A 15551-nucleotide genomic window follows, 5' to 3' on the forward strand; every position below is an offset into this window, starting at 1 on the left:
CATTGGAAAAATTCAAATGTCAGTATTAATCCTCTTCAACTGGAAGGTTTTCACATTGCATTGTATGTGGTACTATGAAAAAGGAAGGGAGCTAGGTTTATGGTGACAGAACTGTCCTGACAGATTTTCAGATGAAATTAAAATGCTCCTTGCCACCTCCTTTACAGCACAGTTAACATGTCACCACTTTTTTTTCCACTGTATCAAATCTGAAAGTAAACTGCTGTACAGTATAAAAGCATTGTAGTGTCTTTGCAAATTAGAGATGCATACTGGAAGGTGTGCAAATTAATTGAGAAACCTACAACAGGATTTTTTTTGTTTTTTACCTAATCTTTGGTTGCATCATCAAATTTTGTGAAGCAGGATACTGAGAATGATATTTATCTTTCCATTGGTAGGAGAACATTAAAGCTGAAGATTTGTATTGCTTCTACTTTTGTATGCATTTCAGATCTGTATTCAGGAAGAGATGATTGCTCATGTGAGGCTGGTATTGGGAACTGGAACTTAAAAGTAGAGCAGTATTTTATGCAGTTGCTAGCCAGTGTTTAATCCTGGAAGCTTTGTGGAGAGTTAAAATTCCATCCAACTGTCCCTAAATGTACTCGTGGTTCTGCAGTGCTGTGTCAGGATGGAAGTTTTGGCTTGACTTTGGCTGATAGTGGGTCTGTTCCCTGAAGGCATTACTGAGTTTACCTTTATTAGTAACTAGAGTTATTGTTATGATGTAACTGGGGGAGGGAAGGCTATATTTTGATTCCTCTCATTAATTTTTAGGCAGTTCCTAAAATTACAATAATAAAATTAAAAATGCTGTGAAGTCTTTACTAATTTATCTTTAGGTTTCTTGCTCCTCCCACCCCTCCCCCCCTTCTTTGACTCGTTATTGAGGAAAAAATGTTTTGGTCTCCTTAACATTCATCTAGCAATCTTGCGTTTTCTTTCAGTCTGTAAATTTTCAGAGATGCTGTGTTTTTAAAAGTGGTTTATGGTCTTAAGCTTCTGAATCTCTCGTCTGTGGCATTTCATCTCATTACTCACGTAAATTTTCTAAAAGTTTCAGTCCTACCACTTTTGCTTTCTTACTGTAGCATACCAAAACAATATTTTTATAGTTTCAGTTTCCCTTTTCTGAATTTTTTCTTTGCTGGTTTTAGTGACTAAAACACATAATACTAGAGTGAGACCATAGCATTAGTTATATAATGATGAATAATTTTTGTCTTTTTTAACAAGCCATAATTTACTCTGCCACTGCAGCAGAGCATTGTTTGCTAATTGCTTTTTTCCTGTAAATTAACCCTAATTGTCTTTGTGTGTAATATAAAATGGAAATTGAAGATTCTTCGAACTTCTTTAAAAAACTTTCCTTCAACCTCCTTTAACTTTGTTTTTCTGATTTTTGAGGCAAGTAATGTAATGAATTCCTTAAGCATCTGTTGTTTCTATAACTTAATAATTTTCTTTGAACTGCAGTGAATGACACCTCCTCTTATGTAGGTAGATCAGAAGGGGTCTCTTTTCAAATAAGCATTTCTTATGCTTTCTCTTTAATATAACCACTCCTTTTTCTGTAACATATTTTAGGCTTGTTTTCTGGTGCTGTTCTCAAATTGAACTGAGGGAGCAGCAAGAGTTGCTGGAGCCAAAGTGCAGATTTCGTTTCATAAATCAATTCAGACAGTTTTAGTGGTCTTTACTTTCTTGCTATGGCAGGTCCAGGTTCATCAGCAAAGAGCCTTATTCCAAAAAAATAGCCTTACAAGAACACATGCTAATTGAAAATTGGTTGGATAGATAAGGAGATAAGGGTGGCAGCCAGTGGATAAAATTGGATCTCTTTCCTTGCATCCCTGTGTAAGACACACAGGTTATTTCTTTCTATTTTAAAATGGTTATGTACAGAACAGACTTTTTAAAACCTCAGTGATAGCTTATTTTTATCCTGTGGACTACTTGGTGCCAAAAAAAAAAAAGTGTTCCAAAGTGTCAGTGTCGTCATCTTTCTCCTGTAGTCGTTATTCTCCACCCAATCCCAAGTAAACGGGAGGTTCACACCAAACAGTTCTTACTTTTTGAACTAGTTGTCAATTCTGCCATTTGACATGATGTTTCTCAGTCGGTTAGGAGAATGTGTAACCTGGTTTGTGGAGGTGTTAGACAAGGGAAGGAGAAAAGAGGAACATCTCATTTTTTCCTCTTTCTTAAGAGAGTACAAAATACTTTTTCTAGCAATTCCATAAGCAGTAACTAAATGATTGTATTGCATTGTGTGTATGGTTTCCACTGCAGATTACTCTAGCTATGTAAGTAAAATACTCGTGTACTTTTCAGAAGCCTTTTTCTGAAATAACAGTAGAAATTGAGGCCTGTGGAGAAGCTCTGAATACATCTAGCATGGCCATGCATTGGCTTGTCTCCTGTGCCTTCAGACCATATGAAGAATAAATGCTTCACTGTAAGCGTGGTTGAATAGAACTAGGCAATCTAAAATAGAGGTTTGTGTGACAGAGCTTGTGTGTAAGGAGGTTGTTAAACTTTTGCATCAGTTCAGGTGAGTGAAGACAACCACACATGAAATGATAGAGCAATCTAAATGCATCTCTGCAATAGTGACTGCTTTGTTGTGGCGAGGATTTCTTACAGGTTATGGTGAATATGTTTGGTTTCCCCATGGCTTTTAGCTGTGCTGGTTTCATGACATTTGGCTTACAAATACAGAAGTGAGGAATCATTGAGGTATCTTAACTTACATTCCCATAGTTATATGAGTACACAAAGTAAGCATAATTTAAATGAAATTACTCTAGAATAGATTAATATGGAGGGGTGTGGGCATTTTTCCCTACTGCCTTCAGTAAATGTAGACACAGCCTCTAATTTAGAAGGTGATCTTCTTAATGACTGACTCTATGGATCACCAGTCAATAACGAGCATGCCCTGGTGTGTGTGGCAGAACAGTTCCTACTGGGGCCATGTGCTCTGTTTATTATTCTCTTTTACTCTTAAAAAAAATTAAGTATGAGGTGCCATTCCATTTACTGCTTGATTCGTTCTAGTTAGTAGGAAGCATGTTTAGGGAGTCTGTTACTGGTTCTTACTTGATTGAGGGGAAAGGAGCATCAATCTAGTGTGGTATTAGTACATGTCATCTTTAAAGGATTCCTTCTAAGATAGTGCTGCATCCATGGTGGCAGCTACATTCTGGGTGTGTTTTGTATTGGAGATGCATCTGAACCCAACACTTGCTGTGAGAACCCTCAGTTTCAAAGTGGTTTTGTTCAGCCACCTGTGTGGCTTGGTGTAAAGGTGTGGAAGTCCTGTTAGTGGCTCTAATCTTTAACCTGAAAATGTCTGGTACTCAAAATGTCTCATCTGTTCTAGGAATTCCTCTTTTGCCTCTTCCTGTTTGACAGACATCACAATTATGAGGGGGAACTTTATGATTAAGATATTCTGGAATCAAATAACTGGTGTGAGGCTGCAAAGGTTTAACATTTACTTAAATAGAAGTATTGCTTGCTTTTAAATTTCTTCAGGGTTAAAACTTCTGGACCTCTCCTTGTCAATGGTCTTACAGCTTTGTACCTTACCAACTAGGAGCCCTCTGCTCTATGTTGAAGGCATAGCACAACTACAGAGTAAGAATATTTACATATACTTGTGATGTAAGTACAACAGACAACTTGCAGATTTAAATAGCTGAAACTTACCACAGGGAAACAGAATGAGTCAACGTGGGGTGTGTGTTCTGAGGGTGCTGAAAATACCTGGATTTTAGCTTTGTTGATACAATAGCAAAGCATAAGTCCAGAGGAGTACTTGAAGAGTAACAGTGAGGTGGTTTTGTGGATGTTTACAGGAAACTTCCTCTAGTATAAGCAGTAGCTTTAGAGAAAAGTTGATCCTTACTTGAAAATCATCATAACTAACCTTAATACCAGCTACTTTAGAAGATGGGACTGTTAATGACATGGTAGTGTTTCTTAGTTAAAAAGAGGTGACAGAAGATGTTTATTTTATCCTGTCTGATGCTTTCTGAAATCTTTTGAAAGCTTTTTAAAAAAAAACTAAGTAAAATAATCTCTTTAGCACAGGAAAGTTAGATATTTGCATGAGGTGTGCTTAAGTTTTACATTCTGATTATGATCTTTCAATGCTACTGTAATAAATAATTTGCTGTCATGCAGGAGGCATATTCTTGAAACAGACTTACCATTCTTGCAAAATATGAAATTCTCACAAAGAAAAGTTCTATGGGCATCAGCTGTTTTCTCGGTGTAGTGTTTTCTTGTGAACGAGGATTGTTGTGTAACCATATTCTGGGAGAAAAAAGCTGCAAATCCAAGTCAGCTCTGAGTACAACAAGAAGACTTTAGTCCTAACATATGTGTCTTAACATCACATACGCAAAGGAACTTCATAACTGACAACCAGGTCCTGTAATAAAAAAGCAATCCAGTTAAACCTGGGGCTACTACTATGCCTATCTGTAAGAACTACAAATTGAATATTTATTTGTGCTGATTGAGTGTGCTGTTGGACAGCATTTTTTTTGACAGAAAGCCAACTGAGAAGTTGCTGGTGCTGCACAGCTCTCCTGTCTTGTTATGCCATGTGCTTTTGAACTGCCTCACTGAAGTGATGCTAGGTAAAAGTGAAACCTTTGAAAAACACTTCCATTTAACCAAATATTGCACTGATGATGTGAGCAACAATGTGTGACCAATGGTGAGAACAGGTAGAGGAGAAGCTTCTTATTCTTTACTTTGGAAGATTTTATGGCATCTGTACCATCCGAGATGCTATTGACTCTTGGAATTGAAAGAGGCAAGAAGTATAGTGCTTTTTATAGTGAGACTGATAATGACACACCAAGAAATTATCATCATCATTCTTACTTGACCAAAAGTGTTTATAGCAGGTCATAACCATTGCTAGCTAGCTAACATTTCAACACATTGGCATAGTGGTGTATGTTCTGTATTTCTTTGTTAGCATCTGCGGGTAATACAGTCACATACTATGGTTTGCTGGCTTGGATTTTGTGTGAAGGGCTGATACTTTATTCTTGTGAGTTAAGCCCAGTAGGCAGCTAAGCACCACGCAGCCCCTCGCTTACTCCTCGCTCACCCCCAGTGGGATGGTGGTAGAGGAATGGAAGAGTAAAAGCAAGAAAACTTGGGGTTGAGATAAAAACTGTTTGAAGAAGTGGAAGAAGAGAGAAAGAAAACAAGTGATGCAAAGGCAGTCATGCACCATCTCCCACGAGCAGACTGATGCCCAGCCAGTTCCTGAGCAATAGATGGCAAACCTAACTGAAACTTCCCTCTTTTCCCTTTTTATTGCTGAGCATGGCAGTATAGGGCATGGAATACCACTTCGGTTAGTTTGGGTTATCTGCCTGGTTTTGCCCCCGCTCAACCTCTTGCGCATCCCCCAGTCTATTCACAGAGGGACTGCAGTGTGAGAAACAGAGAAGGCCTTGATGCTGTGCAAACACTGCTCAGCAATAACTAAAATATTCGTTTTAGGAGTATTGTTTTGGTCACAAATCTAAAACAGTGTCATGGAGCTGCTATGAAGAAAATTAACTCTATCCCAGCCAGCCCCAGAACAGTTACATAGAAGGGTTACCAATGCTACCAGGCATCTGAGAAAAGCGAGATTTCATTTTTGTAGCTATCCGTAGCTAGCAGGTTGGATGATTTGCTTCCATTTACAAACACAGCCCAGCTCTTTGGATTTAATGATCAACTTTGCAGTGCGTTTTTTCTTTTGATTTGACAGAACAACTCGTAGCTGTTTTGGGCTGCAGACAGATGGTGAGTCTACCTCCTCTGATCGCTTCAGACAGCATTTGACTACTGCTTTCACTTTTTAACAACTATGAATAAAGCTTGCTATGAGCCTAAACAAGAGGCCTCTTGGTAAGAATCCTTGTTTCGTCCTTTGCTGTGACAGCTAACAACAGTAATAATTCTCTTTTAACAGTGTTAACTGACAAAGTTGTGTAAGCTATCATTGTACTTCTGTTGCTGTGATGAATAAAATCAGGACATACTTGAAGCTCATTTATTCCAGTTGGACTGTCTGTAGCATTAATTTCTCTGGTGCTGGTGACACTTCACTAATAGGTAGGGGAGTTACAGGTGTCAGTTTGAAATTGAGGGGATCTTGCGTTTGATACTGGTCTTCATGGGCATTTTTTAATTCAGTGCAGTCTCTTACTTGTATTTTATTCAGATATTTATTTAAGCTGGATTTTACCAAGTTGATAACCAAATGCTTTTGTTTCCATCTTCTTGTTATGGGGATTTTTTTTTTTTTTTTTGCTTTTGCTGTTTGGCCAAGTTCCTTACCTTTGTGGTTAGAAGGAAGGGATGAATTTTGAAGTTTTAAGGGGTGTAGACGCTTTGTGAATGTTGCTAAAGGATAAGAAACAATGCTTGATAGAGGAACTGTGCTTTTGGTTTAAGTTAATAAATATGAACACCCATCTAACTGCTAATTCATAACTAACTATAACAACATTAATTTACAAAATTAACTGTTTCATGTGTGGTGGAGAGGTAGTTGCTGTGTGGCTTGTCACCATCTGCCACAGGTAATAGCTGCCCTCTTCCAAACATCCCTATTTGAGCTATGGCTGCAGAAAGGGGAGCTCATCAACAGCTCATTTCCAAGAAGGGTCCAGTTCTTTGAAGCCCAGCAGTAAATCTAAGTCTCCCCCACTGGCATAAAATCCCAGAGCAGTAGACAGTAAATTTGAGGATTTGGGCTGTTTTATTTTGGCATTTGTGGTTGTTACTTTTCTTGGTTTTTAACTGTGGGCAAGGTGGAAGATGGAAGGTTCTTACAGAGCTGTTAGTTTGACATAGAAGAAATATTTCTGAGATACTGAGTTTACACAATCTATCCTGAGTTTATACAATCTATCCAAATCCAAAAGTTTGCTTCTGAGTTTTTCAGGATTTTGCACAGTAGTTTTAGTGCACTCCCTCTCTCTCTCTCCTCCTCCCCAGCTAGTTAAGGTTTTGAAACAGGAGCTCTGAATAACTGCTGAGAGGAAGAGCAGTGTAAGCCGTTAGGATGCCTATATATGAAGACTTTATCACTAAATCTAGCTAATTACATTTTAGAACAGCTCTCGAGTGGAAAAAAGCATGTACCTCGTTGATTCTTAGATTCTTAAAATAATCTGTAAATCACTTTGTAAAATCTGTATTTTAGTATTTAATAGATTTCACTTATTCTGAATTCTATTAATAGTCTTCTATTTTTGCAACTGAAACATTATGAGTTTTGAATGACAGTACATTATTTCTTTAAAGTTAGTGTATTTCTGCAGGTAACACCAGTCTTCTAAAAGTATGGAACGCCAACTGCCAGTTAGAAGGAAAGTAATTTTTAGTATGTCCTTCAATAAACCCAGTGGAAGGTTATTTACTGTCATTGCAAATGTTCAGTTATGTAAAGTGTCACATTATTTTAGTTTCAGAAGAGAGGCTTTGAAACAGTCTACTGTATATATCGTACTAAAATTGTACAGCAAAATATAGCTCTGTATGCTGTAAGTCTAAGTGTTTTTTCAAGCGATTTCCCCCCTCCAAAGACCTCTAAGTAGGTGGACAGCTTGTGTGTGTGATAGAAGACATGACTTAGGGCAGTCTTTCTCTTGTGATCTGTGAAATGAGTGACAGTAGTTTTATGTTCAGCTCCCAGCCCCATGTGAACAGGGGTTTTTGTGTCAAATGATGCAGAACATAAGTAAGCAAAAAGTACATCTATAAGACTTTTCTAAAACACAGCCCTAGAACGCTTGGATTTTTCAGTTGTTTGTCTCTAAGATGGAAATGTTCTTGGAGTTATATGGCCTTGAATAGGAACTTCTACCTCAAAATTAAATGTGAATAGAAAGTTATCTGAAATTGGATAAGCAAGCATCTTAATCCTTGGAATTTCATTACATACTTGAATATTTTCTTTATACAATCAGGTTTGCTGCGTAAGCAGTGTTAGTTTTTTCAGAGAGTAAGGCTCTGTGTATCTGTTCATTTAATAAAGCTTTTTTTGAGCATCACTTCTAGAGACTGTGTTCAGTGTATGCATTGGCATTGTAGTATATGTCACTGAAAAGAGCCAGACAAATTACCTGTCACAGTTGTGGTTGAGATTGGGCAATTGATTCTATTTTTGATAACTAAGTGTATGCAGAAATGCTTGGTTAATATTTCAGATGCTCAAATACAAAAATTTACTGAATGTACTCTGTTATGATGGTCTTGTTGACTTATTAGAGGTCATTCTGTAGCTTGAGGAAAAGTAAGACCTTTCTCTAGCTGAATTTATTTAAAGAAAGGCACCCTCAGTGTATTTGAAAGTATTTACAATTGGATGTGTCAACAATTTCTGGTGTTAAACTGTGTTTCCCTTCTAGTAATTCCCCTGAAGTGGCAGCTGTATTTAATTTTGTTTATGAAACTGAATTTTCCTTTAAACCCAAATAAATATTTAAAAAGATTTTGTCCCAATTAAATGCTCAAAATTAGTTTAAGTAGTCACACATACCAAGATCAGTCACACTTCAGAAAAATGTTATAGTAGTTAAACCACATGGTAAAGAATAAGGAAAGTATCCTGTTATCTCCTAAGAAAAGTGTTGATTCTCTTCCAAAAAGAGGTGTGCTGTGTACTACCTTTTTGCCTGGACAGAAAGCCTCCTACTGGCTGCTGCTTGTCAGGCTCAAAGCTCCCATTCTTATGAGAGTATTTTCCGAAATAGGTAGGTCTTGAGATGTGTACACCTTCATAGGTAGCTGACGTATTGTTTTACAGATGCTAGGACATACCAAGAGTTACTTGTTGATTGATTGTGTTCTCAGCACTTTAAAATTTTGTCTGCCTTTGTCCATTTACTGTGGACATAATGTCATATGTTTGCAGGTTCAGCCACAGAAATCTGGCCATTTTTGAGGATGAAATGTGCCCTTGATTTGAGTGAGATCAAACTGTCACCTTTTTTTAAATGAGGGGGAAGGAATAAAAACCAGAACATCTAACGTCTCTGGCATTTCCTTAAATTGATAACTTTAAATTTTCAGTAATTGTGTTAGAGTCACAAAAATGCTTTTTACAGCCTCTTAATTTGGTAAAATTCTGAATGTGTTTCATATATGCAGCTGAAAAGCTGTTGTTTGCCAATGTTGTAATGTTTTGGAGAGATCAAAAGGCCTGGGGGAGTCTAAAAGTAGGTGAGTGCAGAGGCTGGAATCTGGAAAGCCTGAAGAATATATGCTATAACAGGGCAGGTGTACTCAAATGTGGGTTTTCACTGTGTCAGACGGAACAGTAATGGGGAAGAGAACTGGTGGATCGGACAGACACACACTTCGTAAGTAGAATCCAGAGAAGTCCCTTCATTAGTGTCCTTTCCTAGCCTGGAATGGATTTGAATTTTATGAATCTTGTCATTCCTTTGCTGTCAGCAAATGTCTGTTGAAACTCATTAGAAAAAATATTGTATCCCTTTCTGTTTGTCCAGGTATATATAGGATCATACCTCGTACTGATGGCTTATTAATGATTATTTGAAAGGATTGTATCATTCGGATGGCTTAAGAGAGTGCCAAAGGGCTTCATAATGATTTTTTTTTTCCTATTTTGCTTAAAAAATAACATTATTCTGTAGGCTTTTAATTTTATTAAAGCTGCAAAGTTCAGCATTAAAACATTGAGAAATGATGTAATGAAGGTTATTCGTTCATTTCATATGCCCATATGTAGTTTTTCAATTGCATATTATTTTCCCCAAGACTGTAGCCTGATTCAGTGCATCGAGTGAGCAATGTTCATTCTTAATGACTGGCTATTAAATATTTCTTCTTTATTCATTGTGTAGCCTGAGGTTTATTTACTGCATGCTGTTTTCTGAAGATAGAAAACCTAATTTCTGAAAGAAAATATCCAGATGTCCAAACAAAAATTGATGTATTTTCACAAATCACCAAGGTCATACTGTCCTTGTTTTCCTGGAGCTGTACAAGCAAAGGTCATAAGCACATCCATACTTCCATGAGCCCTTTTTGAAATGCTTAATACTCCATCTCCAGGAGCATTTAGTTGAATATATCTGGTATTATATAAAACTGTTTCTTAGCTGACTTCAGCTGCTGCTTAAATACTGATGCTTCTGCAAGGTCTTTACAGCAAATGAGGAACACGGTCCTACCCCTCAATAGAAGCTTTTTGTTGAAGTAATTTCCTTGCTATTGCTCAGGGCTCTGACAGTCAAGTAACACCTGCTCCTCCATGACAGCATTTACTGTCTTAATCAGATGGTTTTTTTCCTTGTGGAAGACTGAAGGACAAGTTGTATTTACTGCATAACCAGGTTTTGTTGTCAGAAGATGCGTGTCCAGTGCACTCAGTGAGGCTGCAGTCTTATGGAAATGAAAAATAATTGGTTATATCACTAAAATCTGTAGCATACAATGCTGCCAAATTGAGATTGTGTGGCCAAGCTTAATTACGTTATTTTCAACTGCTGAATGCTTGACTTTGATACCTTCATTGTATTTTTGGGTTTTACTTGTGTTAAATATACATTCAGTGAAATAACCTACTTAAACAGCCTGACATGATGTGTATGAACTTTTCTGAATTGTACCTTGGATTCAGGCCTGTTGTGGAGTGTTCCCTGTCCCAGCTGTTTCGGAAGGGTTTGAGTGATAAAAGTGTTGTAGTCTGCTTGCTGAAAGTAGGCAGCTGTTTCTCATGTACTGATTATGCAAATGCATGCAATCCTGTTGAACCCTGTGTTAACAGGATACTTGAGATCCAGGGAAAAATTGCCTTAGCTCTATGCCTAAAATATTGTTAAAATAGGATAAGAAGCCATTTCTTTGACAGCAGGAGGTGATAAATACTTGGTGTTTCCTGTAGGAGGAAATAATGACTGATCTGAATGAGTAGTCTGTAGCAGAGCCAAGCTGGCAAAGGGTTTGCCTTTTCAGTGAAGGTGGGTGCTCTGTGGCATCAAGATACTGTGAATTACTCTATGAGGAGAGCTGTGTGACACAGTGCCATGTTAAAAATCTCTTGTTTTCAGCTTAATTGTTTTTCGAGTCTGTTGCTTATTATTTGGGTCAAGAAATAGACACGTCTGCAGCAGTATCCTTTGATGAAATGTCTCAAATATACACCAGCAGAGAAACAGATTTGCTCTGCATTAGCAAATTATTGCATAGCAAAAGCTTGCACTGGGCCCAGAGTTTAAATTTGTGCAAAACCATAGTTTTGACTTCTAGTTTGTATTTCGTGTTAAAAAAAAAAACCCAAAACAAAAAACAGTGCTTTTGATGTATCTAAAACTCTTCTACGTTTAAGTTCATTCATGATTTAATAATCATACAATCATTGTATGTATGCTACTTTATTCTCCAGTGAAATCCATGTGGTTTTCTTCACATTCTTTGTGTAGAAGAGAATTTTTTTAATCCCATTTCATTCTATTTATGTTGTGGGTAGACTTTGTCTTGTGTGTAATAAATTTCCATAAAATTCACTGATTGGGTGATTGTGGTGTTTTGGTTTTGTGTTTTGTTTTTGTTTTTTTTTTTTTCCACTGGTCGCCATCATCTCTTGGCTCGAAGACAAAAGTTCTTTCCTTAATGCTGCGAGATGATTGTGTTTACTCCTGCCTACTTCCCCTGTCCCCAGGAAATCATGCAAGAATTACACGTATTCTCTTAATTGTATTCTGTCAAGAATTGGTGAAACAAAGCTATTTCATCTTTGTTCAGAAGAAATTGTAGACTTCCATTAGGTGAGAAATTACTTGGTATTAAAAACTTAAAAGGATGATATTTTGGGAGCTCAATTCTTTTTTTCATCTAAGCAAAAAGATTTAATGTGGCACTTCCCTTAGGTTAGTATCTAACTGCAGAGATAAAATTTATTTCTGAAGTTTGCTTATTGAAGTAGTTCCTGCATGACATGGAGACTCTGAACTTACTGTATAATACTGTTATTACCAGATATATCTGTGATTTAGATTAGGAAACATTTACTGATTTGTCATTTCTTTCCTCTCCAGGCTGCCTATCACCAAAAGTGTTGGAACTGAATATGCTAAAAAATACAGACAAGTGGAGGAACAAGAGCTAGATGTAGTGGGAAATGATCAGCTTGTCTCTAAACCAGGTAAAAAAAAAAAAAAAAAAAAAAAAAGAAAAAAGAAAAAAAATATTTGCTTCCTGTTATAAACTCAGATACACCTGTCCTTTTCTTCCCTGTGGTCTTTCCTCCTATCTCCTCCCCTAAACAAAACTATGAAACCTTATTGTGTATTTCTTGTTTGTTTAATGCTGTATGTGTGTTTGTTTTGTATAAGGTATGGTCTTAAAAAGTAAACACCTTATTTTCTGGAAGCCACAATATGTAGTGCTGTTGCATAGATATATGTGCATACATCTGGTTTATTGCATTGATATGACTGAAATATATCTGCAAGGAAAAGATACCACGCATTGGATTCATGTCTTTCTCTATTCTGTTTTCCCATTTTCTATCCATGTTATTTCTGTGTATACTTGATTGTTGCTTTGAACTGCCTTTAGAGAGAAATTTGATTGCACTTCTTTCCTAGGAGCTCTGGTAAAAGTAGTGTGAGGCTGGCTCACTTGTCAGGACAGCTCAGCTTCAAACTCTTCCTGTGCCTCTTAATTTTCAAATTTATTAATGTAGCTGATTTCCCAAGTAAAGGACATTTATGTGTTTTGTCTGTTCTGTGTGTCATTCTCTGTAATACTTTTTTTATCCCTTTGCGGATATACCAAAAAATTGAGAAATTCTCTAGAAATTACTGTTCTTCAATGCTTCTGCAAATTGTATGACCTCTGGAACTCTGGTAGGTGATGAAGCCATTTGTTTGGCCTGTCATCAGGTGACAGGCAGTAGGGGCAGTTGACCTGTCCAGCATGTGCAGTGCATCTGACCATCTGTCCTAACCACAAAATACTGTCTCTTGTTCACTTGACATTACATAAAACTTGTGGGAGAGGAGGAGGTATTGAAAGGTGAAAATGGGGGAATAAAGGGACTGAAAGAAGCTTCGAATGTTGTAGTTCAGGAATGTGGTGTTCCCTAGTTTTTCATGTGCTCTACTAGCAAAGGAAGGACAGCAACAAGTTGACTAAGCATAAGTTCCTTAGATGTTTCTTTAGAAGTATAGTGGTATCAGTTAATTCAAGGAAATACTGTAGATCATTTAATGTCCTTCAGGAATTAAATCAGAATTCTGCCTAAGGTAGGCCAGCAACTTTAGCAGCATGGGTTGCCTGCTTAATTTTGAATGGAACTGATGCTAGCAGTGTTCCTCCTGTAAACGAAACAGGGTTATAACTTAGGCTTTTTAGGAAATATTTCTGCATAGTCACCCTGATACTTTTTTATAAATACCTGTTTTCCCTTGGTCTACCCTAAAATGTTTGTCCTTGAAATTTATACCTTCTAATATTTATTCTTGCTTTCCAGTTGTAACGTACTTAAACGGCATCTAGTTAGCAAACAACCTTAAAAAATTACTAAAATATTAGCATATACATGTTCTCTTATTATTAATCTATTAGATGTTTTCATATGTCGCTTTTTTCCTTCTCTTCCTACTCTGTGTCATGGTCTGGAGTCTCATTTGCTTCAGGAGTGGTTCCATGTGGTGTTGATGCCTGCCTTCTCTTGTCAGTGCTCTGCTCCCAGCTCTATGCGATCTAGTGGGGGACTCTTAGCAGACTGGATAGTGACGGGACTGGAAGAATCCTACAGCATTCTGAGACTGAGCTGCCAAATCCCACCAAGGTGCAGAATAACACAAAAACTTCAGAAAATCCTGGTTCTTATTGCTGTCAACTTTGATTTACAGACAGATTCAAGAATATTATGTTAGGATAATATAATAAAGATGATCAGTGAGTGAGCATGAGATTTGTAATGTTAATTTTATGGATTATGAATATATATGTTAATGAGACTGCTATTCTCAAATGGTAATATGTTCATCATGCAGATTTCAACAGCTCCAAGACCCGTTTGTAACTATCAGCTATATCAATCTGGAAGTGCATGTTCTATTTAAGAACATGAAAATTGTCATAAACAATCAATGATTTATTTAGACCAGGCCCTACCACTCTAGCTGTGTTGAGTAGAAATGTAGTCAAGAAATAAGCTGCACAACATGGAAATGAGAAGCTGATTTGCCCTGAAGGTTTCAGAGTTGGTAGCCCTTCTGTTGTTTCTTTCTTTCTGAATTGCTGTTCTAACTGTGGTTGATATCTTCTGTATAAATTGACAGCCCATTTTAAATCTTGCAGAGTTACTGAAACGGTTGTGGTGTTTGCTTGTGCCTTGGTGTTTTATGGAGTTCTGTTGAGTTTAAATTTTGTGCTTTCCAATTTCTTTGAAAGAGCATATGCTTTTATGCCAAGAGGACAAATAGAAATGCCTAACCTGCTTCTCTGTCAGGAAGACAGATCATCAGGGAACCACATTTAGCATTCTGGTTTCTACGGAACATGGTAGAAATGATACTGCTGTGAAGATGATGTTGAAGTGATTGAATAAAAGCAGAAGAAAATACTTTGTCACAACTGTTAGCCAAAACAAGTAGAGCATTAGCAGTTCTTCTTCCCTGGGCCACTGGGCTAGTTCCACAGTAGGTACTGGCTGTTCCAGAGTTAGACTTAGATGCACCTTTGATTCAGTGAGGTTGCAGGATATTGTGCAGAGGGAAACCTTCCAGAACTATGTGTATGGAACGCTTGCCTACTTTAATCATCCTATGGAAAACAGACTTTATTTTTTTTTTTTTTAAATCTGGGTATTCTAAACTGTATGCACTAAGAGTTTTGCTCTTAAGAAAACTTCTAAAATCCTTAATAAATTCCCCTCTTTTTTTAAAGGATGCCTGTATAATTGTTTTCATGCAGCTTTGTGGATGGCAGGCTTTTTTCCTCTTTTATCTTCATTATTTTCACACCATTAAATGGATCTCTTCTGGGGATCTTCTAGGTCCTGGGTGAAGTAATTTCTTACAGAGAAGCAGCAATTTAAACATTGTTTCTGACTAGGCTTCTGACATATAAAAAAACTTAAGTTGTAGAGTTCCTTAAATGTTTTAGATTCAGAACAGATGCATGCCAGGAAAATAAATGATAGCACAGATCTTCACCCCAAAACCTTTTGAATTCAAAATATGTGCAAGTTGAAGAGGTTTGCAATGGAGAACAGAAGACTCGGCAGCAAAGACTAATTACTTGTGGTATTTTCTTAGGAATTTTAATGTTACCTGGGGGCATCCTTCAGCAGTCAGCACTTCAAGACACACAAAACTGTTAGCCAGATTTCCCCAGTCAGGAAGGATAATTGCTTTGCCCAGGCTCTGGATTAAGCTCTTCAGGGCTCAGCCAGCAGCAACTTCATGTACTTTGCGTTATGACTGAAATAGCATGAGTTACTGTGAAGTCCTTATGCTTTGTGGCTCAGTGTA

General features: G+C 37.3%; 1 protein-coding gene across 3 annotated transcripts in view; it reads left to right on the forward strand.

Moving 5' to 3' along the window:
* TDRD9 (tudor domain containing 9) overlaps nucleotides 1-15551 on the forward strand; it is a 93591-nt gene that overhangs the window by 10114 nt on the left and 67926 nt on the right. For all 3 annotated transcript variants that reach the window (XM_052783330.1, XM_052783332.1, XM_052783331.1), the window contains exon 2: nucleotides 12102-12208. In XM_052783330.1, coding sequence (XP_052639290.1) covers nucleotides 12102-12208 — 107 coding nt within the window. The remainder of the gene's footprint in view (nucleotides 1-12101; nucleotides 12209-15551) is intronic.

The sequence above is a fragment of the Harpia harpyja genome, chromosome 3, assembly GCF_026419915.1.
Source record: "Harpia harpyja isolate bHarHar1 chromosome 3, bHarHar1 primary haplotype, whole genome shotgun sequence".
In the NCBI taxonomy this organism is placed as follows: Eukaryota; Metazoa; Chordata; class Aves; order Accipitriformes; family Accipitridae; genus Harpia; species Harpia harpyja.